This window comes from Alligator mississippiensis, chromosome 2, assembly GCF_030867095.1.
Source record: "Alligator mississippiensis isolate rAllMis1 chromosome 2, rAllMis1, whole genome shotgun sequence".
NCBI lineage: Eukaryota > Metazoa > Chordata > Crocodylia > Alligatoridae > Alligator > Alligator mississippiensis.
The window spans coordinates 302467139-302493775 of NC_081825.1; the positions used below are offsets into that span (position 1 = coordinate 302467139).

The following is a 26637-nucleotide window of genomic DNA, read 5'->3' on the forward strand; positions in this document are numbered from 1 at the left end:
CCCCATCCCTGTTTTATTTTGATTTGTTCCAGGGAATCTGTTGCTTATCCTCCCTTCAAAGGGAGACTTAAAACATTTCTTAATGAGCACTGACCCGCGGTCCCTTAAGCAACAAAAAGGCCTGTGTTACATGGGGCAGAGGGTGGATGCTGCAAGGGAGAGTGAATTGGGTCTAATCAGGGTTTTTTTTTTTTCTCTGTTCCTCTCCCATTTGCAGCCTCCAGCATTTAAGGCCTAGGAAGTTCTGACTCCCAGGCTCCATAACTACTGCTGCCCCTTTCCTCCAAGAATTTGTCCAATCCCTCTGTGAATCTGGTTAAACTGTCAGCTCCCACATATGGGGAAATCCAGCACAAGGGGAACAAAACATATTTGCTTGCCTAGTTGCTACACTGTCGAGACGTGTCCCCGAGTGCAGAGGCCAGTACTGAGTATGTTTGTATCCCAGGAGCTCACCTGCGATAAAGGGTTTTTGTGCACCGTGGTGCCAAGGACCTCAGCCCTGGCGTGGGGAAAGTGGCAGAACGCTGTATTTGGGTATGTGTACCATACTACGCACCCCAAATAGGCAAGGGCAGGAGAGCTGGGTTTCTGCTGCCCAAGAAGGGGCTCAGACACTAATTCTGCACCCAGTGCCGTGGCTGGGAAATGCAGAGGCTGCAACCAGTGACCGGGTGGGATGCACTTCACACAGCCTGACATCTGCCCAGAGAGAGGGCACCACGCAAGGGTGCGACAGCATCCCATCCTATGGAGAGTGCACCGGTCAGTGCAATGCACAGCACCCTGCTTGGGACTTGATTCCCAGATTTCCCTTCTGATCTGGCGTAAGCCCCTTAAGTCTCTCCTCTGTGCCTCAGTTTCCTGCCAGGGAAGCGGCGGGAGCAGTACTACCGTACCTAGTAAGATGCTGTGAAAATAAGTGCACTGATGACTGCGAGGCTCGGGTACTAAGATGGCAGGGACTGTGTTAGCATCAAGACGGAGCGAGAGAAAGGCTTTAAAGAGGGTGGGGGGTGGGAATCTAATAAGCTGCTTCCTCTCCCACGGTGACATGCCTCAATGCCACGGATAGACATCACATTATAAATCAGAATCTATGATTTCCAGGATAACTGACAGATTATTAACACCCTTGTGCGCTGGTAGGGGGGACTGCCTGGGAGGAAGAAGCACCGGCATGGCTTAGTTAGAAAAGACATGCAGGATGTTAGGGCCTCTACAGGAAGCAGGGAAGCACCAGCATCGCAGCGACGTGCGAGGAGGAGGGCTTCCTCCTGAAGCCCCACGTACATCGGGGTGGGGGCCCGGGGAGCGAGCTTGCTGAGGGCAGGAGATAAGCTCTGCCACGCGTCAGCCGAGCAGAGCTGCGATTGCTCCAGCCTCCCACTCCCAGCAGGTGTTGCTATGGCATAAGGAGAGTCTCGGAGGGATCCAGCCATGCTCAGAGAGAGATCAGCACGTCTCCTGTATCGCAGGCGATGCTGCTCACAACAGACAGAGGCCGAGGATGCTCGTGCTCACGATGAACACCCCCATCAGCCATAACCTGCCTTCCAAGGAAATGCACTGCCTCGCTTGCTTGCTCAGCAACAGGAGCATGGCCGGGGGGACAAGCCTCCGTGCCGAGCTCTGCTTCCTAAAGCACCGATCTCTCCTTGGAGGTCCAGGTGGATCTCAGAGCACTGCTAAAGGCCTTATCTAGACACAACAGCAACGCCACTTTGCCCCAGCAAATGGTTACGATGGTATAATGAAAGCGGTACACAGATAGACGAGCACACGTGTGCAAACCGTTTGACAGCCTATTGCCCTGCAAGAAGAGACAGCTGCTATACCCAGAATAGGGCCGCTCTATAACCCCATAGCTTCGTAACCACATAACCATCTTTATAACCACCTGGCTGTATCTGTGCAAGGGAGGGTTGTACCAGTAATTAGGGCAGTGCCTAACAACATTGCATCCATTGTAACCAGCACTGTAGCATCCAATATTGAGTCCATTGTAACCAGTGCTGCTACTCACTCTGTTACTGGGGTGCCTCGTAAGCTGTAGTGAGAATAGCCATGCATGTGGGGTGGTATTATTAGCCCCATGTTGAAGTGGGAGAGAGTTTGACTAATGCCTTGATCACATACAGAGTCCAAAGCAGAGGCATGAGCTGGATCTTGATCACAGCCTCAGACCTGAGTTTGGACTATAAGACATCCCTCATCTTCAGGTATGATGCCAGGAAAAGAGCCCTAAATATGCAGAATAGCCTTCTGTTTGCAAGGATGCATTCTCCTGGCACACGGGTCATCAATGCTGATGTATCTGGCCTGGTTTTGAATGAGCTAGCATGCGTACCGAAAGCAGGCTAGCGGCTGGCAGGTCAGAGTTCCTCATACAGTAACTTTCTTTGCATCTGAGCAGAGAAGCTGAAAAAGAGGTTTTGGAAAGGGCACAGATGGAGTCAGAAGTGTGAAAATTACTTCTACTCGACCTATATCCCAAATACCATGCACGCTTGCATTGGGCAGCAGCTAGGCATACAGTTTTCTATGCCATGATGTGAGCAGCAGCACTTTGAATGGACAGTAGGAGGTCACGGTAGGATAGGCAAGGAGACTTTGGATGATGAGACTGGTCTAGGGAAGAGATCGCCAAGCTGGGACAAGGGCTCAAGAGGTCAGAATGGAGAAAGGATGGGACTCTGCAGTCTGCCAAGGAAAGAGAGGGAGGCATTCGAGTTAGCTCAGACAAGGAGGTAGGGAAGGGTTACCGTCTTTTAGAGTATCAAAAATGCCTATGGACATGCATCATGACTTTACCATCTACATCAGTGAGCAAGTGAGAGAGAGAGACAATGAAATTTATGACTGTATTTGACTGGCATCAAGAGGAAACAAGGTACTTGGAATATCATAACGTTGTATAGAAGTCAGGCTGGAAGAGACTACCATGGGTCATCTAGTCCAACCCCCTGCCTGAGGCAGGATCATCCCTGTCCAAACCATCCTATACAAATCCATCATCTAAACTCTTTGTAAAACTACCATCAACCCTGACACAACAAAACACATAACACTACTTTACAAAGAACATTGAAAGGAAGCCTATTGCATAGGCAGGAAGGCAAGACACCATGCTATTTAAGATTTGTTTGATTCTCCAATTTTTGTGAAGTTTTGAAACTCCAACATGCATCTTCCCTGCCCATTACAGAGGGTCCCTGTACATAATGCAGAGTTTATAGCCAAAGTGTGTGTGTGTGTGTGGGGGGGGGGGGGCGGGCAAATCCTTTGGAAAAGATGATAAAGAAGCAGCCAGCAAAGGTGGGCTATGATAAGGAAATATCTGAGCCAGATCAATACACGTTTGAAAGGCAGCCGCTAATCATGATGGGGGACAATCATGTGATGGTGAAGAATGAAATGATCTTTATACCATCCTCTGTTTTGTGTTAGACTTCAAACAACCATTTGGGGAAGGAGGAAGTGACCTGAGTCAGCATAGCAAAGAGTGTCTGTCTTGAGAGCAAAAGAAACTGCCAGTCAGGCCAAAGGGTTAGGGGAAGAAACTGCTTTCACAAGCTATGAATTATTCACTTAACCTTCTTCCCTCCTACCATGACTAGTTGGTTGACCTAGATGGTTTGCAAGAAGGGAAAGTTGAGAGAAGGGTGCACAAACAGCTGCTGCTGTTTTCATTTCATTTCTTCTTCCACGTTTTATTAATATCACTGTGGTCTACATAACAGTATGCAGGTGTCCAAGAAGGGGAGAAATGCACTATCCTCTAAGGAGAGGCACAGAAGAGACAGTGCGAGGATGGCGTCATCTGCTCCTGGCAAGTTGCTTGTGAACAAACCACGTTGCAAGAATCTGAAAGGCCAAGAAAGGGATGAGAACTGGAATGGGTGCAGGCATCACGCAGGGCAAAAGTCACATCGGAGACCCCCTATTACCTTGTTCTGCAGCACAAGGGCAGGGGGACTTTGTGCAAAGCAAACAGAGATGCAACTTGCAATGTGATAAATGGGAGCTGATCCTATGTATAACGAAAGAAAACTTGTAAACAGTGAACATCACAACGTGAATTATAAAGGTTTTTAAGGCAGCTCGTAGCTGCTGTTTCTTTTCTGTGCATCTATTCCTTGCAGCGATAAAATGTCTAATATACGACGCCACAAAATGATATACAAATCACCATTGTATTACTAGAGTACATATATCTAGAATATATATTATATTAGAATATAGAATATATCTAGAATATATTACTAGAAAATGTGTGTATATGTATGTATTTGTAATAATACTAGTAATACAGTGAAAGCAAATGAACATTGAATTACTAAAATATATATTATTATATGTATTGCTAGACAATATATATTCTAGAATATAGAATATTTCTCTCTATATATATTGTAGTAATACAAGTAAAACAAATGGCCACTGAGTTACTAGAATACATATTATTATTACTAGACTATTATCTATACCTATATATTCTAGCAATACAATGGTCATTTGTTTTCTTGCAAGACTACCTTGATCATAGCGGGTAATGCTCATGGCTTGCAAATATCTTAATTACACCACTAATTATATAACAGAATGCACTTTCTCATCATGGAAATAGATGCTTTTGTGATTTTAATAAGCAGTTTGAACAAAAATGAAGGTTGGCTCTTTCATGTGTGGTTAAAGGCAGGAGGAGACAACTGACAAAGACAATGCTTCATCAGCAGAGCAGGGCCCCGCAGTCTAACGAGCAAACGATGTTTTGTTAGTAAATTCTTTATTAGATAAATGGGCAATTTAAAGGGGAAGACCTTTCCTCATGTCATACGGAGAAGTGAGGATTACACAGGCATTGTGGTGCGGAAGTTACCCTTTCAGACTACATTAATGTGCTGATATAGAAGATACGTCAGCATGGACCCTTACCTTCCTGGTGCTCTGGGTCTATGCCAGGCACATCAGTAAGTGGAGCTAATGCTACAAGATGAAGAACACAGTCAACAGCTTCATTTCCCAGGTGCAATGGAAGACATACGTCGCCATATGATGAACCTACAATAAGATAAACCTTGCCTGTGCAAAAGACTCATCTGTTTAGGTCCCTTCTGACCCCTAACTACAATAAAACTATGAAACTATGAAACTCTGCGAGCATACAGGGTCTGCTGGGTTCATATCTCAAGTATACTTTTAAAAACCATCTCCTGTCCTTGACAGTGCTCTCAACCCTGTGCTTTACCTGTAGCAGGTGACAGTGCTCTCGGGGATTTTGGGCAATGCACCTGGTAGGGCTGTTTTTGGACTTTTAAGACCTGATTAGACAAACATTTGTATAGGATGGGTTAGTCAGGGATGATCCTGCCTGGAGCGGGGGGCTGGACTAGATGCAACCTCCTGAATTCGCTTCCAGCCCTGCTTTCCTAGGATCCTATAAGGATATGTACAGACATTCAAAGAGCTTGAGGTGGAATCGATCTAAGGTGCATGGTTTTCTGTAAGTGGTGTAGTTTAGATTGGTAGTGAACAGAAGGCACGTTCGCCCTTTGGTAGGGGGGGCAAATCTTAGACTGCGTTCCACCATTGTTAAACCAGTCTATGTGCACCCAGCTTCTGTTCTGTTCTGGGTATAGACTGGTTTCCTGACACTTATACGGGTAAAAGGGCAACATCTGTACCTGGGCAGACATTTGGGGTGCATGCTTGAAGGGGGACATCAAAGGTTAAATTCAAATCAGGATTGGATTTTGGAGGCTGGGGCCTGCAAGGGAACTGAGTTGGGCCCTTTAAGTGTTATTTTAGAGCAGGGGTTGGCAATACACAGCCTACAGGTTGGATCCATCGCACGAGCCTCCAGGACCCTGCGGACTTCAAGGAGCATCCCGTGTTTTGGAAGCGCAGAGGAGCAGTGGCAGTGCTGCCGTTCATTCTGCACCATGCAATGGGCAGCAGCTGGGACTGGGACAGAGGTGCCAGCATGCCCCCAATCAGTACAGAACAGGGTGCAAAATGGTTTTGGGACACATGGGGGAACCACGACTGTGTGCTGAACGGGTCAGAGACTTTTTTTCTTCTGGTCAGAGGCATGCTGGCACCTCTGTCCTAGTCCCTGCTCCCATGCCCTGTCCTTTGGGCATGCAGCACTGGGGAATCCCTTTCACCCTAGGGTTTGCAGGCGTCAGAGGTTGCTCTTGAGAAACTGCAAGGATGTGGGGCGAGTTTACTTCTCCTTGTACACGTCCTGTGTGAGACAGCCACTTGCTGTCACATTGGTGTCAAAGATCAACCCCATAATTACTGATATACTCCAGCCAGCCTTCCGATTGAGCTGTGTTAATTTGGCCCGGCATGGCTAAAAGGTTGCCGACCTCTGCTATTGAAATCTTAGAGAAAAGCAGGGCTGGGAGGGACCTCCCGAAGTCATGTCTAATCCAACCCCTTGCCTGAGGCAGGATCATCCCTGTCCAAACCATCCTATACCATCCCTCATCGGACCTCTTAAGAAAACTACCATCAACCCCGACACAACACCAGGCATCACACCTGAATGTGACACAGAGGAAACAAGGGAACCGCAGCTGCCAATGTCCTGCTGCTGTAAAAGGTTTTTAAGATGCACTCAGGAGATCCCAGAAAGAAAGACAGGCCCCCTGGTACAGTGGAAGGTAACCCCCCCACCCTTCCCTGTGCCTCCAGTCCATACCAGTCTGACCAGGGGTGGGATATTCCTTCTTGACCCCCAGTATTGGCATAGGGCTGAGCCTGAGTGAAGGGGAAAGACCGTCTAGCCACGAACCTCCAGCATTAAGTCCCAGCAGGAGCATTGGCACAGACCAGTCAAAATCCTCGGTCTAGGATGCAGTCAGCACCCAATGCCTCTGAGGAAGGGTTTACACACACACACACACACACACACACACACACACACTCCTGGCACATGCACACACTCCTGACACATGCACACACCCCTGACACATGCAATAGAGACCAGGAGCAATGAAAAGCAACCCTTCACCCCAGTCTGTACCAATCCCTTCCCAACCCTGTGTGGCAACCCACAAAATACTCACTTGGATACTTGGATCTTTCAAATGACCTACAGTAAAAGTGAGTCTTGTTTTAGAAACATTCGGGGTGGGGGAAAAAAAGCATCACTGGGATTTAAAGGGCTTTAGCACAGCAATAGGCCTTCTGCAACATCACTTAACCCATCCTCTTCAGCTCACGAAGGATTTTAAAAAAGGGGAGCAGATGCTGTTTACCCTCCCCCAGCCCCATGAGGGCTGCAGTTGTAGATGGCGAGGGAGGGTGTGAAGCCCTTAAATTCAGTAGGGCCAGGGAAGGGTTAAACTGATGTTGGAAACAGGTGACACCTCCCCTTGCAGCAGTGGGGCCTGGGGGGGGGGGGGGTGAAGAGGGGACTCTTGAGCCTGACCCAAAGGTCCTAATCCTGAACCCCCGGCCTCGATTCCAGTTCCCCCCTTTACTGAATGCCCAGGGCTCAGACCCCCATTGCCCACCTTTACTCACTCCACTGGGAGGAGGAATCAAAGTGGGGTGTGACTGCACCACCATAGGCGCCTGTCCCTACTCCCTGATCAGTGGGAGGCCATTCAAGCCCTTTTGTGCCTGCCAAAGCCACACAAGCCTTTCTTTCAGCATGTTTTGACTCCGGAGGAAACTCTACAGGCATCAGGCATAGAGGAGCATCCCCAAAGTCAGATATCAGACAAACAGCAAGATGCCTGGGGTAACAATTCAAGCTCTGGCATTTGGAAAATGTGTTTGTGCATGGGCCTTATGTTCACAGCTATCACAGCAGTGATGAATCTTGATGAATCACTAATGACCTTCAAATTCCGACCGAAACACTTTCAGCTTCTCCTAATTGGACGATGAAGTCATACAGATAGACAGAAATTTCTTTTAAGGCATTAAGACAGACCGGTCCTGGATGCTATTTCCACCCCCACCTCCCTCTTTCTGTTTTTCTTGTGTGTTCCGGGACAGTGAATCCAAGAGCTGACATAATTCATCATTGCCTGCAGAAATTATGAAAAGCTTACAGGTTTGGCCGGCTGATGGATGCTTCCGATATATCCTATCACTCTTGCAAATGATCCCACACAAGTACAGATAATGCAGTGGTTACTTTCTGCTAGACAGGTAATGCATGAGTGCACCAAATGCCTTTCTCCATTTCACCCAGGCAGGATGATAACACGAAGTTTCCATCGAGCCTCCATCCATCATGCCCAAACAGTGCATTCACCATTTAATAATCCACTTGTTTTTGCTACTCTGCTTCCTCCCCTGTTAGTACAATGAGCACTGACAAGCATGAAGTGCCATGATGCACGAAACAGGAACCTCAAAGTTAGGCTGATGCTACTAGTGTACATCTACATGTGTAGGCAAGAGGTCCAGGTCTACGGGCTGCTGACTGCATTGCCTGCCCATGGCCTGGTGCAAAGAGCATTGGCCTGGCACTCAGGAGATAGACTCATAGAAAATGAGGATGGAAGTGACCTCAGGAGGTCACATCCAGTCCAACCCCCTGCTCCAAGCAGGACCGGCCCCAACTACATCATCCCAGCCAAGGCTTTGTCTAGCCGGGCCTTAAACACCTCCAAGGATGGAGATCCCACCACCTCTCTGGGGCGCCTGTTCCAGTGTCTCACCACCCTCCTAGAGAGAAAGTTTTTCCTAATATCCAACCTCAACTTCCCTTGCTGCAACTTCAGCCCATTGCTCCTTGTCCTGTCATCTGCCCCCACTGAGAACAGCCCAGCTCCATCCTCTTTGCAGCCCCCCTGCAAGGAGGTGAAGGCTGCTATTCAATCCCCCTCCGTCTTTTCTTCTCTAAACTAAATCAGCCCAGTTCCCTCAGCCTCTCCTTACAAGTCATGTCTCCCAGGCCCCCAAACCATTTTCCTTGACTCTGCTGGACTCTCTCCAACTTGTCCACATCCTCTCTGTAGTGGGGGGCCCACAGCTGGACACAGGACTCCAGATGTGGCCTCCCCGGTGCTGAATAGAGGGAAGAATCACTGCCCTCGATCTGCCGGCAACGCTCTTACCAATGCAGCCCAGGATGCCGGTAGCCTTCCTGGCACCAAGGGCACACTGCTGGCTCCTGTTCAGCTTCTTGTCCCCTGTCCCCCCAGGTCCTTTTCTGCAGAGCTGCTGCCCAACCAGTCACCCCCAGCCTGCACCGGTGCATGGGATTGCTCCCTCCTAAGTTCTGGATTTGGCACTTTTTGTGCAGTTGATTTCTGCTTCTGCCACTGACTTGCTGGGTGACAACTCTGCACAAGTCATTTTTCCTGCCTGTGACTTAAATCCCCTCTTCTGCAAAATGAGGATAATGATACAGAATCCCTTTGTAAAGCACCTGAGAGCTACTGATGGAAGCCACTGTATCAGAGCTCTGTGCTGCTACTGCTATTATTATGGTTATTGCTATTGTTATTATCATTATCAATACTATTACTAAACTCGTATCTGGAAAACCATCGTAACAAATGCTGCACAGAATTGCCTACATCTCTCTCACACTCCAGGCAACACATCACAGCCACAGTCTTAGCGACTCCTTTTACCGGAGGGCAACTATTTGTTTAGCGGAAGCCCCTTTGAAACTTTCAGCATTTCATTAATTCTTTGATCAAGTCCCTCAGGCCTGTTTCTAGCAGGATTTGGATCAGGTTAGGAAGTAATAGAGATAAACGGTTTACTGAGAGACGTGACAATCACCCAACCTAAATACGCTAGTAGATTGCTCCAACTCGGAGTATTCAGGGATTTTTTTCTTCTCTCCTATTGTGGAGTGCTATCCACCAGGAGTCGCGGAAATGAGCTTTCTCAGCTTTTATCATAGGTGGTCCCAAGCCCACAATATTGTGAAGTGTTCATGGAAAATCACACATGCTCCTTGCATTTGTTTTAGTGATATGGCACGTGTCGTCTCCGTGGATAGATAGCGTCAAGTTTATGCTAAGCCCTATCATTCTTATGTTTATACGAATTGTGGCATTTGATAGGAACATACTGTTTCACATGTTGGGCAGGACTGGTTCATTGGGCAATAATTAATTTAAGGGCCTCTCACCTATTCATACTTGAGAAAACTAATCACTAGGCATGTCTACATGTTCATTAATGCACCTTAATTACTGTCAGGTATCCAGGTTATAGCCATATTGGTCTAGAGGCAAAAAAGAATCAGGACTCATGGTAGAAGTGATATCTTTTATTAGGCCAACTAGATTTTTGCAAAAAATAAATAAATAAATAAATAAATCTTTAATTGCAAACTTTTAGGCACAAGCACCCTTCTTCAGGCATAGAAGAAAAGATTGTAAAAGGTCCCCTGGGTAGAAATGAAAGTTCATATTTCATAGGAGAGTTGAAAGTGTGGTAAAATCTCCTGTTTGGAAACAGGAAATCTCTGAGCCTAATCTGCATATAAAATGAACTGTTCCAAACAGGAGCTTTTACTACGCCTTCAACTCTCCTATGAAATATGAACTTTCATTTCTAGCCAGGAGAACTTTTACAATCTTTTCCCCTATGCCTGAAGAAGGGTGTTTGTATCTAAAAGCTTGCAATTAAATATATATTTTTTTCAAAAATCTAGTTGGTCTAATAAGAGATAGCACCTCTACCACGAGTCCTGATTCCTTAATAACCGAACATTTAGTTTAGTACTTCCTTAATGACATGAGCGACTGATGCCTCCCGAGTCTGGGGGCACACCAGATCACTGACTGGGGAGAGCCGGGGGTCTCCCAGCGACCGATCTCCAAGCCCAAAATCACCAGCAGTGAAACCAGAAGTCCACTTCCACAGGCACTTCCGGTTTCACAGCTAGGATTTTCAGGGGGTCCACGGCCAATCTCAGGGGGTGCACTTGCGGGGTGCACTTGCACCCACATGCACCTACACGTTGCCAATGCTTAATGAAGTACTAACTGAATGCACAGTCACTAGAGTTACTGCATAGTACTGCAGTTACTGCACACACTTCTTTTGTTTGTGACGCTCACTGCGCATTCCCCTTAAAACACTATGCAATAGGCTAATAGCACAGGTTCTGGTTGACATGCTACTGTGCAGTGTTATGAGGCTAATGCGCATTAAGTGTCTCGTGTAGACGTGACCACTGAGAATTAACATCTGCCATGGGTACATGCAATAGGTCCTTGTGGACACCGTGGGACACAGCTGAACCAGGCCCTTTCAGATAGTATCAAATCTACATTTTAAAAGTAGAGGCCTGTTGAATGAAGGACACCTGGTATTCCAGGAAAGGCATTTCTAACCATGGGGAGAATAAGCAAGGGACTGTATCTTTAGGATACTGAATTAGCAATCTTTATGTCACTATTTGCCTTGTTATAACTGGATCATGACAGATTTCTGGTCTGGTAAAGGGATGCACATCTGGGGGCAGGAAGTTATATGCATAGTATGGGCTCCCTAAGAAGCCAAGAATGAAGATTGCCTGAGTCCAGAGAAAGCAGGATTCGGTCACCTACGGGATGCAGAGGCCACCAGGTCTCTGGGAACAGCTTGTATTTCAGGCCTCCAGCAGACCACCATGCACAGCTGCTCGGGGCTAGGGAAACAGCTGAGGGAACGCTGCCTCGATGTGGGGTTGGGAACTGAATGAAGGGAAAAGGTGGTTGCTTCTGTCTTGAGGTCACTCAGACCCATCTCTGCGAGTTCCCCTGGGGAATGACCCCAAATTGCTCAGATTATGGTTGGGGGAAGGGCTCCCCCCCCCACCTGCTGAGGGTTTGTGACAGCCAAGGATGCCTGTTGTTCCTGGCCTGGATCATAACGTGGATCTGAAGCTTCAGCATAACGAGGGCAGAAGCTCCCTGCAGCACTAGGGTGCACAGGTCATGTACAGCAACGTTTCCTCTGTGCTGCTCTTATGTTCCTCTGTGCTGCTCAAGGATGGCAGATTTGGTACCAACAGGGGCAACATCAGATGGTTATGCAACAGGCTGATGACCTGCGGGATGGGAGAGTATATTACTTCATCCACATTTCCTCTATCAGCTCCCCTACAAGCTGGCCCATCCAGGTAAGGAGTTGGTCTGTGCCTTTATCCTGCACTATAACAAGCATCTCTCACGGATGGTGGTTAAAAATCTTGATTTCAGGAGATGGGGTGCCCCTTGCACTACAGTAGGACACAGACCCCAGTCTGCATTGGGACAGACTCTACAAGACCCACCCCACAGTCACAAGGTGCGAGCCCACCTGTGCTAACTGATCTACTTCTAGTACTGCACACTTGACCAACACATCTCACTTCTTTTCAGGAGGGCACGCTCCATTCCCTCTTTCCTGAGTCCTGGGAGCAAAGTCCAACCCAAAAGCTGAAGGAAGGCTGGTCAGGTCTTCAGCTCTCCATCAGGAAGCCCGCTGCAGTGAAACCCCACCTCTGAAATGAATCACTGGGAACCAGGACCTGGTGTTTCAGGCCATCTCCTCTCTTACTTTCTTGAAGGCTGAGTCAGCAAAGGGCAAAGTGAAGGAGTAGCTGCACCAGACTCACCTGGACTCTTGCTGCCTTTGCAGTAGGTCCGGCATCATTCAAAGTAGATCTGGGAGACCTGTTGTCTTATAGCCTCTGCCTGCACTGTTCAGTCTGTTTTTTCACTATGATCCCGTTGTTTAGGAGCCGGGTTCCCCACCCTCCACTCACTCTTCCTTCCACCACCTCTTCCTGCAAAACTTCGCAAAACTTTAGTCAGGGAACACATTTTCTATCTTTACCTCCCTGATCTATTTTAGAGCACTTGGACTCACTCCTAGAAGCCACAGGATGGCAAATCCCTTGACTGGCTGAGTTTGCATCTTTACAAGCCGGGCCAGCAAAGATTATGCATTTCAGCACATTTTTTTTTTTTTCCATGGGATCTATGATAGAGCAAATCAGGGACATATGCCAGGACCAGTTCACACCAACTTCATTTTGTAGCAGGGCACTCTGTGTGCATTTAGAGTCTGACTATCATCAACTGCAGAGACAACAACTGGGTTGCTCTACCAAGAGCAGGCTTTTCTTTAAAGCCTCTGAAACACGAGACTGAACAGCAGGATGTTTCCAGTTGCCATTCTAGCTATTTTGATATCATCTCTGGGGAGTTAAGCAAAGCCTGTAGTAGACATGGTCATGATGGGGGCAACCCATAGTCCATTATGTAAGTGCTGGGCCATAAAATAGAACAAAATGACATGCAAGGGGCCCCAGCCTATTGCTTCATAGCAGCAAAACGCTCTAAGACAGTGGCTCCCAACCTTGGGGTAGCAACTTCATTTGGGGTCGCAACAAAAAAAAATGGGGTTACGGAGCCTGTAGGTGGTGGAGGATGAGGGCTGCCCACTGCAGGATCAGGGCTCCCCGCTGCTGCCCTCACCTCCATGGCACAGTGAAGCAGGGAGGTTTGTTGTCACTGCCAGGAGCCCAATGCTGGCTGCACCCCCAAGATGAGGTGCCCCCAGAAGCAGTGGGTACAACTGCATACTGCTGCTGCTGCTGGGTGGGCAGGGGGCACCTCACAGTGGCAGCATGGCTGGTGTAGGGCTCTCAGCAACAGCATGGAGCCCTTCCACCCTCCTGCTCTGTGTCCTGCCCGCTGAGCCGCAGAGGCACCTTGGGGGACTGCAGCAAAGCTGGGAGCCCTGAGCCCACACAGGGCAGCCCGCATCCACTGTCACCCCCCACGGGCTCTGCTGGGGGGGGGCGGGCAAGTGGCTGCAGGTCATGAGTGAGGGGCACCAGTAGGGCTGGGTGGTAAAGGGCTGGGAGTCTGACAGATGGGCACCTGTGGGGGGCTGATGGTAGGGAGTGAGGGGTCATGCTGGAAAAACACGGTCAGAAATGGGGACATCCTAAGGAAAAGGGTGGGAAGCACTGCTCTAAGATATCTGCAGCAGTATGTTATTTTGAACTTGCATTTCCTTTTCAGGCTGGCTAAGAAGCAATACACTGGGTGGCCCTAATAACAGACCATGTACTTTCCAGAAATGACTCTAATAGCATATAGCGAGATCTCTGCAGCAGCTGGAAGACACATCAACCAAGTGCCATCTAGAAGGGATGAGACGTGTTCCTTAGGGGGAAACTCTCCCAACACCAGTAGCACAAATAAGTGAGGCCTTACCAACACCAGTAGCACAGATAAGTGTTGGGACATGCTCTACACGCCTGCCTGCCTGTCTGAGAAACGAAGATTTTTTTCTGATGGGTGAGGCATTTCAGAATAAGAAAAGTGATGGATCTGGCAAGGACAGACCAAGGCACCAGGACTTCTTGGCCTCTGGCAGAGAAGGGTTTTTCTTAATTTTAAAAAAAAACATGTAGCCCTATCCGCCAGACAAACAAACGATGAGTCAGTGTCTTCATTAGAGCATGCCCTCCAAAAATCCTCTCTTTACCCTTATTACATTGTTCCAGCATGTTAGTCATGCCATGACTAGGAGTCTGGAAAGCTTTACACCATGAATGCATGTAGCGTGGGCCTTCCAACAATTAAAATCAAATAAAATCAAATCTCTGCAGGTTTAACCTTGCCTTGAGACTGGAGCTAAGAAGGGATCTTGGTGGAAACAAAAACAGGATTTCCACAATGGCTGATCTTGTTCCTGAAGCTGCACCAGGCTTGCGTGCTCAGGCACTGGTTTTTGTAGGGTGTAATATATAATGAAGGGCAACTGTCTGAGTGCTAGCTGTGTATTCATGTCTCTGGGTAGACTTTGGATTTGCAATCAGATCCACATAGCTAAGCTCTCTTGACCATGTGGATCAGTTCAGGACTGGCACTGCATCCTCAACAGAGTCCACAAAAACACTTTAAAAGAAAATTAAAGAAAAAAGAACATGAGGGAAGTGGAGGAATGGGAGGAATTTACTATGGGGTGAAGAGATGCATCTCCCATGCTCTTGCCAGAGCCAGGACAAGGCTACATTTTCAGGTACTTCTGCAGCCACCAGACTATGAGTCCACTTCACACTTGGTGATGCAGTTATCTACAGCAAGTGACTTGGGGCAGAGACATATTATTATTCCCATTTTAGAGATGGATGTCAACACAGCTTGTGTGCCCGTGGTCATAAAGGAAGCTCCTGGCAGAGGAGGGAAGGCATACAAGCAGATGACACAGGGGGTTGAAAGCAAGCTGTACAAGGGACTACTGAACCCAGGAGGGGCATTCATTCTGGAGACTGGGGAGGGACTGGATAGCAGTTTTCGATATTTGCAACACTGCTATAAGAAGGAGAAACATTGTTCTCCTTTCTGTATAGGGCAGGACATGAGGCAATACCATTATTTTGGAGCAAAGCAGATTTAGATGAAATCTGAAGAAAAAACTTCCTATCTGGAAGAGCCACAGGGCAATGGAACAAGCTGCTCAGGGAAGATGTGGCATCACCTACCCTGAAGGTTTTCAAGAAGAGGTCAGATAGGAATCTCTCTGGGATGGTTCAGGATTAGTGCATCCTGTCTTTGGGCACAGGTGGGAATAGCTCAGTCTTGCGGTCCATTCTAACCCCTTCCATCTATGAAGTCAGGGTTCCCAGCTCTCACACGCACACCACTGGTCCATCCCTTTTTTTACTCATGATACACTTGATCTTTCCATGGGCCAGGCCACCCCTAACATTTCTGAAGTAATTTAGCCCCCAGACATGATTTGGGAACTAACCAGGCTTCTCCGGCCATCCAAAGTCGATTTATCAGGATCACGTTCTAAAAGGGAATTCCTGCTATGGTGCAGACACAAATCACATTATTTAGGGATCAAACGGGCTTGTCTGTGGGCACACACTGAATTAAATGTTGGGGTGTCATGACTTCCACCTGAACTTATAGGTGGCTACAATCTTTTGCCTAAAACTACAGTGTATGATGTCAGAAAAGCATGTGTTGGCAATGCATACAGTTATGGAGACTAGCCCAGTGGCCTCCTCTCCACTTTCCAGATCCACTTCCCCAGTGAAGAGCAGTGACATTAGCCAGAACTAGACTCTGGAAGACCTCAGACCCACAAGGCTACTTCCAGACCCATGAGGCTACTTCTCTACAGCCACAGGCCCTTCCAGTCCTCCTGACCTCGTACAGACATTCAGTTCTACCGGGGGAGACACCACTGTCTCAAGAGAAGGCATGAGCAGAGAGATGTTCAGAATTTTTCTCCCAGAATAAAAATGGCTGCTCCAAGAAAATAACCTGAAAAATAGAGAAAAATAACCTGGGAGCAATCAAGGTTAAATCACTCCCAAGAGAGTTTCTCCTGGGAGAGTGAATGCCTGTACATGCTGCCAGATCCCAGAGGGACCAACACACAACACTAGATTCTGCAGCTGCATGCTTGCACCAGCCCTGAAACACCTATTTCCTTCTGGAAAACCTGCATAGTCCCTTTCTGCGTCTCTTTTATTACCAATTATACACACAACAGGCAACTCCTATTGGTACTCATGGAGTGCTACTGAGAACAAGGGGAAGGTTTGTAGCTCAAAGTATGAAGGAGGAGTTGGGCAACTGGGAAAATAGTTGGCATGAGAGAGTTTTCACATTGTGTTGAACAGAAGGTGATATTTAAGTGCACAGTGCTATTGAATAGGAAAATAGGAGACTCAGGAAATGGGGACCTTCTTCTTGAAGATGAACTGATGATTTAAACGCTGGTTATAAAAGCTGGGCTGCATGTATGAGCATGTGCTTGCAGGGAAAGGGGTCAGAAAGCATTTGTTCAGCGACACTTATTTGCTCGGCTAGAAAAATTGGTCCAGCCTGTGTGTTCTTTGCTGTTGTACTTCCACTGACAAGCACTGCACACTGTAGATCAGTGAATAGCTGGCTAGCACAGACTAAGGAAATGTGTCATGCCAGGCGTCATACCAAAGGCAGAAACTATAACGAGCCTAATATTGGAATTCTTTGCTTCTGCGCTTCAACAGGATTTTTTTGTTCTGGAAACTGAAACGTGCCTTTGTTGTGAAAAGTGACAAGCAATCCTATCCTCCCAGACTCCTTCCTCCCCTCCCCCCACAACCCACACCCCCCAGTTCTAATTTATCCTGGCACAAAGAAGTCTTTTTTTTTTGCAAAACACATTTTCTGGCTTATAAAAATGCACAGTGGTGCCCAGCTGAGCCTGGTTGAAGGGACGCTGAGAATCCCCTGTATTCTCAGACCCACGGCCAAAATGAGATTACCAGTTCTGTACAATTTATACTTGATTTGACACAATTGGGAAAATAAACAAAAAAAAATACAAACAGAACATTATGATTTATAAACTGCCCAAACACAAAGTCACTGCCCTTATGAGAACCGCTGTGCAGTAACCTAGGGCCTACTGTTGCTCTGTGATTACAACAGCCATTGGGATCACGTCAGCCGTTAATGACAGCCCCAAGGGAATATAAACAGCAACTGCAAGAAAATGCTGCATTTGTGCATGCAGTCTCAAATCAATTAGAAACTGCCCATGTAAGAGGTAAGCGAACACGGGTCATTTATACTGCCATTTTTTTGCACACACCACCCTAAAGATGCATTCTTACCCAAGAGAACAGGAAAACGTTACCTCCATCAACAAAGATGTGCACTTCCTTGCAGACATGAATATGTAAATATATACTAGCCAAAATTCACACTTCAGGCATTTTGCTTCCTGCGAACAGCATGACCTTGACCATTCACAACATACCCATTAGAAAGGGCTGCCTTCCCACACTTGATGACTCTGGATACAACCAGTGGAGGGCTGCATCACCTGCCATCTATCCAGAATTGTATCTACCTTTCGTCCGTAAGGAGCTCAGCACTCTGTCTGGGACTGAAGCAGTCGCTTACTTTATGGGGTAGGTAGATCTTGGCATTCACGCCCTTCCTCAAGGGACACAATTCAGCCTTTAATGAGTCAAGTTGATGGTGAAGGAAACCACCTTACCTGTACTGCTGGATATATTCACATCAATGCTGATATCAGATATGCCGCCTCCTTTCAAGGATGCCACACAAGTGTAGGTCCCAAAGTCCGTGAATTTCAAGTCGATGATATCCAGGTTGGTGGTGCCAGGGGACACATCTGGATCTGTCTGGGTAATGACCATCCTCTCTGAGCTTCGCAAAGGGCGTCCATTTTTAAACCAACTAAACGTGAGCTCTTCTGAAGGAACAGCTTCCACCTGGCAAGAGATTTTCACCTCGCGCCCAATCTGGATGTTGTCGTCTTTGTGATACGGGTCTGGCGTGATCCAAAACCGACCTTTTTTTAAGGCTAGAAACACAGAGAGAAGCCAAAAGTCAGTCTAAGAAAACATAGCTCTGACCAGTTTAAACCACGGCCTGGAAAAACACGTATTGTGCACACTCAACTCTATAGCTACAAACAGCCCCAGTCAAGTTGCCGTGACTACTCAAATCCATGCAGTTAAGGACATGGTTGAAATGCTTGAAGAGTTAATCAGCATCATTACTGCAACATCTGCTGCTCAAGTCTCCATCACTCTTGCCAGGTGAGCAAGGAATAGATGTCATTTATAAATCAAATAGGGGGGCAGACAAGCACATCTACCACTTCAGTGCTCCTCGGTGTTTGCTAGCTCTCTATCTAAGTATGTTCCCTGTCTCAACTGTCATACCACAGTGCCTGAAGATACAGAAATGCAGCTATTGATCCAACATCAGTAAAAGTAAACAGAAGCCTCATTTCACATCTGTCGGAAGATGGAAATAGCCTTGCAGAGCAACTCTGGGGAAGCGCGTTATCTGGGGAAAAGGCAAGCCATGCCTGAAGTCCGCCCTTAGATTCATGCATTATGTTCTCTCCTCTCAATAACTTGGTCTCTGCCCTCCATTGCAATCAGTGCCCAAGAGGCAAAGGCTATTCACACAAGCATCGTGGTGTTATCAGTGCTTCCAAACAGCACATGATTGGCTATGATGAGGAAACCAGAGCGCCGTCTTCCCTGAGATACAAGGGGTTAGTCCATAATTGCACCAGTCACTGGACTAACCCCTTGTATCTCAGGGAAGACCTTACAAAGTTGTCCCACTTTTACAGACTGGGAGTCTGCAGTGGAGACATTATATTCTTCGTGGGATAAGGATATAGCAGAGCTAGGTCAAGATCTTGGAAATCCCTACGTTAGCCTGAGAGCTTCGCTGCTTGACTTGAACTATCTCAGACCATAACAATTTCTGTTTTGTGAACCACATCATTGTTCATTGAAATATAATGCACCATTTGTCATACAAGAGCAATTTAAGGCTCAATTTTGTATATCTGCAGCTTTCTTAAAACGGTCAAAGGAATGAAATTAGACAAGTGGTGGTTCTAAAGTCGCATGGGCATGATGCTTTTTTCTTGGAAGACAAGCATCATACCCATTTAAAACTCAGCCATGAAGCTCTTTACATATGTATAGCTTCTAAAGCACTCAATACAAATGTTCCTTACATAATCTCAAATTATATATATTTTGTCTCCAACTGGGAAATCTCACAAGGACAAGACTGGTTGGAAATGTTATAAGCAAATATTCATGCTCAACACATGCACAGGGGAAGACAGTATTTAAATATGACATTTCTGCTGTGTTGCCCTCCATTCCTTCCCACAGCAGAAAGTACTCCGAGTACCTTTCTTTTCCTGTACTCTTGCAACTGATTGTAGAGTCTCTCAGGCTGGGCGCATCCTGGAGTGAAATCAGGACACGCTACAGCATCCTCCTGTCTGGTCTCATGTATTTATATGCTCACAGCCAATGAAGTGTGACATTGTTACAACTGGCAAAGGTTACCGAGTGAAAATTTCCTTGCCTGGGTACCTACTTTGGGTAATAAGCAGTTTGCACATAAACAGAAAGCATAACAATATGAAATGGAAATGGACTTATGAAGTACAAAGCAAGCTACGAGATCATCCAGTGTCAGCTCTTTATTTCTCTACAACTTGTGAAAATGCTAATTCAGGCTCAATTTTGTTAGCTCAGGAGCTCTTTGAACAAAAACAACCGCTTTTGAACTAACAAAAGCGATTCTGAATTAGCATTTTCACAACTTTGTAGACATATAAAAGAGCTGACACTTCATTGATGGTTGCTGTTGTGAGCCTTTTTTATTTTTATTTATTTTTTAAATTTTCCTTCCTCCTTCTCTAGACTGTATACACATAAATATAACATCTTTTACATTCTGGCCAGCTCCCCGTGGGCACCCCCCATACCGTAGAGAGCAAACGACTATTTGTAAAGAAGTATAACCATTTTAATTAGGGAACAAAAGAATTATTTTGTTCACGCAGCTGAACAGACAGCACAAGACATGTTCTGTTTGGTTTTCTGTTACTTGGAAACTCATGTAATTGACTGTTTTATTATCTGAATGGTCACGGGTTTGTAAAGTTTCATGAAATGTAGCAGGCGGAAATTTGTCCCTGGGTACATTGGTCATTTGTCATCATTTTTCATTCCACTTAAAAAGCTGCAGTCAGCTATTCAGGAGGCAGAAACCACACTGTTTGACTTAACTGGCCAATCCCACACAATAAATAAATCAAAAGTTGCCCTAATGAATAATTTGTAACCACCACCTGAGCTGCAATTTGTTCACATACTGCATCCCACAAATACGCAGGGATGACAAATGTATTAAACAGCAATAATTTTCAAATTGAAGAAAAGGAAGTTGAATTCTCAGATACAAGGTATCTGAAGGAATAATTCAACCCGCTCTATTTGTCAGGAACCTCAATGAGTCGGTTTCCATTTGGATGTTTCCTCCCCCGGTGCACAAAGAGAGCGTTACAGCACTTTCTCCTTCCAAGCTAATGCATAGCAAAGTTTAATAGAAAGTCATTTTAAACCTCATCCCTTCCTCATTTTGGCTGCTGCCACAATAGCATCTGCAAGCTAAGATAAGGAAAATAGGATCTCAGGCTTCTGGCCATAAGCTAATTGTCTACTTGGTCAGGACAGACCTCCCTAACTGCCCAAGTACTAAACTGCAAAATTGACTACCAGTAAGTGAACTGCCATTTTTGTCTATTTTACTTTGGATAAAGCACCAGTCCTGACTCCCCAGCATCTGGCATGGCCAACACAGTGTTTTTAAAGCCACTGAAAGGACAGCCGAAATTTTCTGTCTGGAAGGTCTCATAGACTAGCAATCCAGCACACAGGTTACCTGGCTTTTTCTCTTTTTTTTCCAGGCACCCAAGATGAAGGAGCATTAGAGCTGCGGCAGTAAAAGGATTCTGAAATACTGTTTCTAGATAGGAAACTCCGGTGGTTGCAGAATTAAGGGAACCACAGCCCTGTGTCCTGCTACTGCTCCACTCCTTTCTGCTCAGACCCTGCCCCACACCCGCACATCCAAAGCTGCTCGTCGAAGCAGGTGCTGCACCTATTGCTAACAAGCTGCATTGCCCTGAATTCCTCCATTTAATCACAGCCTGGAGAGGAACAACAAATCGCTCTCTCTCGTCTTTCCGCGAGAGCCTTGTCGACACAAACTGACTATCCCTGTGGACGCTTCTGTTGCTAACTCTATAGGGAGATGCTTGGTTTGACAATAGCATCTCTTAATTGTTAAATATCATTTTAAATTGATACAAACCCGCAGCTCCAGAATTGCACTCAACAGCAGAACGAACACCGTTCAGTTCCACCATCTGGCATGCATAGCCCCCCCACCCAACTGGAAATTTAGCCATTTACCTCATTGATTAAGTTTCTTCCATAGTTTCTAGGGTCAGAAGGGACCTGAACAGATCAAGTCTGACCCTATGCCTTGGGCAGGAACAAGTGCTGGGATCATAAAACCCCAGCCAGATATCTATCCAACCTCCACATGCATTAGTCTGGTTACATGGGGCAGTTCTGGTTGCACCTTTAAACACAACCATGATGATCAAAGCTCTTGGTATTTTATTTTTTATTTTTAACTTCATGCCTCGAGCCCAATTAGCCCCAAAAGTTCTGAATTCTATCAACTGAACTTCAGTCCTTCAAGTCTGCATAATGCTACCACCACCAAGTATCTTACCTCCAAGACTCTTCAACCTGGGGCTTCAGATACTCCCAAATCCCAGGCAGGCATCCTACGTGCAAGCCTCAAGCCCAGATGACTTGGGGTTCAAATGCCCCCTAGTCTCACTTGCCTTTAGCCGAAAGACCAAAGAAGCAAGCTAGAGGGAAAGCTCAAGAGCAACCCCCAACATAAATTGTGTAGCTGAGATCCTCGCTTTGGGAGGCTATAGTAGACTCTTACAGGGGGGCCTACCTGCAGTGCAAGGGATAGGTCTCCACCCTCAACTACACCAAGTCAGTCAAGGCCAAGAAGAAGGGGATCTCCCCGGTCACCCCCGGCCACTTGGGCCGAAACCATCATCATGGCATCTCTTCTGCCATGTAAGTAGAGCAGCTCTTAACATATGCTGTCATTGACTATAATTTGAGCATCACTGACGATACGCTGTTTAGAAGCCCCTGGATATCCCTCAATTATTGACTGGTTGCCCTGTGTAGAGATCTCTTGCACGCACGGTTAGATCTGTGCAAATGGCAGAGAAAGCATGAGTGATTTGTCATTCTGAGTGACAGACGTATCAAGTGTGCTTGTGAAAGACTGGTCACTGGCTGATTGACACTGATTGACAATAACTTTGGAGCTGCGAGTGTGTGTGCGTTTGTGGAGGGTGTGCGGTGTCTAGTGGCCTGCATAGTTGGTTTGTTAAGATAGCGCGTGGGTGTGGGTGTGTGGAGTTTGGACCGCGAGATGGTGGTTTTGTGAGTCCATGCAGTTACTGTGCCCTGGTGAGAGACCCATACTTTGTGACTGTGCTCACCTGCTTGAGACCAGCATGGGGGAAGAAGGAGCAGCTCCACAGAAAGACGCAACCCTCTGATTTTGGGTGAACGTATCTGCTTCTGATTACCTGGATTTCTGACCCCTGGAATTGCTCATTTCGGACTTTGCTTTTGGCTTGCTGATAATTGATTGATGTTGCTGTTCATTTGTTAAATCCTGTTCAGCTGTTACACAGACTGTTCATCTGCGTCGACAGTGTTTGGTAATGTATTCTGTGTCTTGCTGTTACTTGTTCACTTTGGTATTGTTACCCTTTACCCTTTTTCCCTTTTTATTATTTTATTCCTTGTTCCATAAATTCCCCCTTGTTTTACACCTTCATTTCTGTTCCTTTGAGCATGTTCCAGCAACTACCACAATCTCTGGCCAGCCTGGTATTAACTAAAACCCTTTCGGCCACCAGAATACAAATATATCTGTAGACTACAGAGACCGGGTCGAGCTCCCAAAAATTCATCCTGCTATAGCTGTTGCTTGTAGAAATAATAATCATAGAAAAAGTCTCTTTCTTCTTGCATGGAGCAAGGCAATGCGGTAGAGGAAGGAGATCAGCGCTTTCCTTATTCTGTTTCTGCCTGAGCTCTGGTGCACAGTTTCTGCCCACCACCTCCCCTGCTTCCCTTCCAGCCTCCTACTCACCACTGGGTTAAAGAACAATACATACATCATCATGGGAGAAAGCTAAGGGATGCGCTGTCTGCTCCCTCTCCTGGCAAGCTGACACTGATTATCAAGCATTAACATGTGCAGAAACCTCCTCCATGCCTACAAATAAATGCACCCCCAAGGCTTATCAGCTGCAGCAGGCAGGTTTCCTAAGATTGCACAGCTCTTACAACAGTCATGAGAGCCAGATATAGGTGGTGGAAGCAGAGAACGGCACCAAAGCTCTCAAAGATAGAGCCAGTAAAGGACTCTGGCATCTGAAGTGGGGCTTGCATGAAGCTGAGGCACTCCAGTTCATTGAAAGGCGTGATCCCAATAATCGCACCGTGTTGCATGTGCATGGCAGGACGTGTGCTTTTATGTCTATTTTAAATCACTTTAAATCACACCCTGCTTGCTGGTGCAGGGGCAGCCTGGGATCATGGGTGCCAGTGGGTTCCTGGAGCCAGCCAATAATCAGCTGATCATCATCTGGCTGGGATCACATGGGGAATAATTCAAGACCCCATGAGGTCCTGGAGCCAGCAGACAGTGAGCTAATCATTGACCAGTCCACCCAGTCACATGTTCAATTTAAGGCAATATAGAAAATAGCTACAAAACAATTATACATTTTCTGTGCAATACTTTTGTGGCTTATTTCTTGTGTTACTGCACCATTAATTGCCCAAACGTGTGGTCAAGTTGCACTTTAAGATATGATTAACTGGTGAATCACGTTGTAAATGTAATGTCTGCCAGGGGCCTAAGACAAACTACAGGAAGTATCCCGGGAGCAGTGATGGGAACCCAGGAATCTCCCAGGTGAGTGTCCTAAGCACTAGGCTAGGACATCATGTTTCCTTTTGCCCTTACTGCAGGACCCTGTGAATCTTGCCTGCCTTCCAGCAAAGTGGCCCAGCTCCAGCAGGAAGGATGGAGAGTGCCCCATGACCACAGCTGCCTGTGGCCTGGTCCTCTCAGTGCTGTCTGGGGAGATGCAAGTTTGAACCCCCCACTTGCTGGGCAAGTATGTCTGCTGTAGGACTGTTATTTTTCACCTCTGCTTTTGCAAAGGTGTCAGGGTTTCCATATGAAAATATCCTTGGTATAAGAGTCATTTGTCTGTTCCTAGAAGACTTGCTTTTAGAGTAGAGGCAGATTTGAATCCTTTCCAATTACTCTCTCACAGAACAGCAGATATATGGATACATACCCCTGCCCTCCAAGTTTTTTTTTTTCCCAGGAGAGCACTGATCATTTTAATCCTGCGCTGGAGAAACTTGGATGTATAGTCAAGGTTTTGTTCACAAACATGGGGATTAGAAACAACTTTTTAAGAGGAAACTCAGATTCAGAGGTCATCCCAGAACTTTGAGAGCTAGGACTGTGGTCACACACTTACCATACCTCTTCCTTGGTAGGGAGTTTGGAAAATGTGACTGGATCGAGTCTCTAATAGTGAGTTCAGTTCTCTGCCGTTACATGTAGAAAATGTTTGCCTACACTGACGTCCATTCCAGGGCTTCCTGAAACCTACAGCCATGAAATTCCTTCCTACCAAACCTCGGCTCTCTGGTACACAAAGGCTAGGGACAGAAGTGACATGTAAATGAGTATAAGCAATCAGAAACTGGTTCAAATTGGTACCAAGACAGAAGTTCAGTGTACTTAAACCACTTTCAAAATGGCTGAAACCAGATTAAACAACCTGGATGGATGTAGTATCAGACTTAACTGAAAAGGAAAGTCTACAATGAGTCACAGAAAGAGTAGGAGACACATGCGCAGGGTGAGAAAAATATGCCGCACATGTACAGAGTGTCTGCAATTGCAGTCTGCACATCCGAATGGTGCAGGAAAGCCTGAGCAAACATCTCAAAGGAGCCCACAAAACCAGGCTGTGATCAAATCAAAACGGAGGAAATGGTTTTCTTCCTTACACTGCCCCAGAACTATTTTCACTTTTTCCCCTCCCCTTAGCTAATTACATTTCAAAGTTATAAAACACATTTACAGTGCCTCAACTAAAGCCCATTTGCATTCATCAGGTGAAGTTATATCATCCCACCCCCCGCCCCTATCAACACCAAATTCTCCTTTAATCCATCAACATGTTCATATCTTGCGAATGCACATTTTGTGATATATGAATAGCATTAAACACAGTAATTGAATACATTAGCAACTACACAATTTGCAGGTTTTGACATAATAGTTTCTGGCCACTGGCTGCTTCCTAAGCTGATATAGGGGACTGGGGAATGCTTGGCTTTATTTTTTGTGGCTATGTGGAGCTGTTCAGAACAGCAGTATTAACGAGAATAATTGTGCAAAATACTGATTTTAACCCAGAACAAAGAGTTGGGGGGGGGGCTGGGTGCCATTCGGATTTGGCCCAAACCAAGGACAGTGATTCGATTAGTTGATTTGGATTACTGTCCCTGATTCGATTTGGCCAAATCTGAATCTGAAGATTCAATGCCAATTTGGAGCATCGTGGCTCGTGATTGTGGCTTGTGATCGCTGCAATGCTGGTGCAGATGGAGCATCCCACAGAAGCGGGGAGGAGGGAGAGGGGGGGCGGGGCCTCCATGTGCTTGGCAGCGAACCCAGAAGTGGACCAGAAGTATTTCCAGTCCACTTCTGGGTCTGCCAGGGTGCACGCAGGGCCGCCTCTCCCTGCCCCCCCACCCACGCGCCACTCCCAGCTTTGTGATCGGCCACAAGGGGACCCCCGGGTGCCCTCCCCCCCAGACCCAGGAGCCAAGGGGGGTGTGGTGTGGTGTGGGGTGGGGTGGGGTGGGGTGGGGGGCCCAGTGTGCTCCCCTGCAAACCTGGAAGTTGACTGGAAGTGCTTCTGGTCCACTTTTGGGTCTGCTGCTGAGTATGCTGGGGATCCCCCCATGCACCCCAGCATTGCAACGTTCATAAGCTGCTGCTACCCAGAGATGCTTAGAAAAAACATTGAAAGCTGCCTCTATTTCCGAATCTCCGAATCTTTCTGAATCTCTCCAAATTGATTCAGAGGGTTCTGATTTAATTCAGAGAAATTAAAGGGTCCTCTGATTCATTT

The 26637-nt window shown here is 46.7% G+C and overlaps 1 protein-coding gene across 3 annotated transcripts in view; it reads right to left on the bottom strand.

Annotated features, from left to right (window-relative positions):
• Positions 1-26637, bottom strand: part of MDGA2 (MAM domain containing glycosylphosphatidylinositol anchor 2) — a 692671-nt gene that overhangs the window by 258689 nt on the left and 407345 nt on the right. For all 3 annotated transcript variants that reach the window (XM_019496066.2, XM_014601296.3, XM_059723426.1), the window contains exon 7: positions 17992-18321. In XM_019496066.2, the coding sequence (XP_019351611.1) occupies positions 17992-18321 (330 nt within the window). The remainder of the gene's footprint in view (positions 1-17991; positions 18322-26637) is intronic.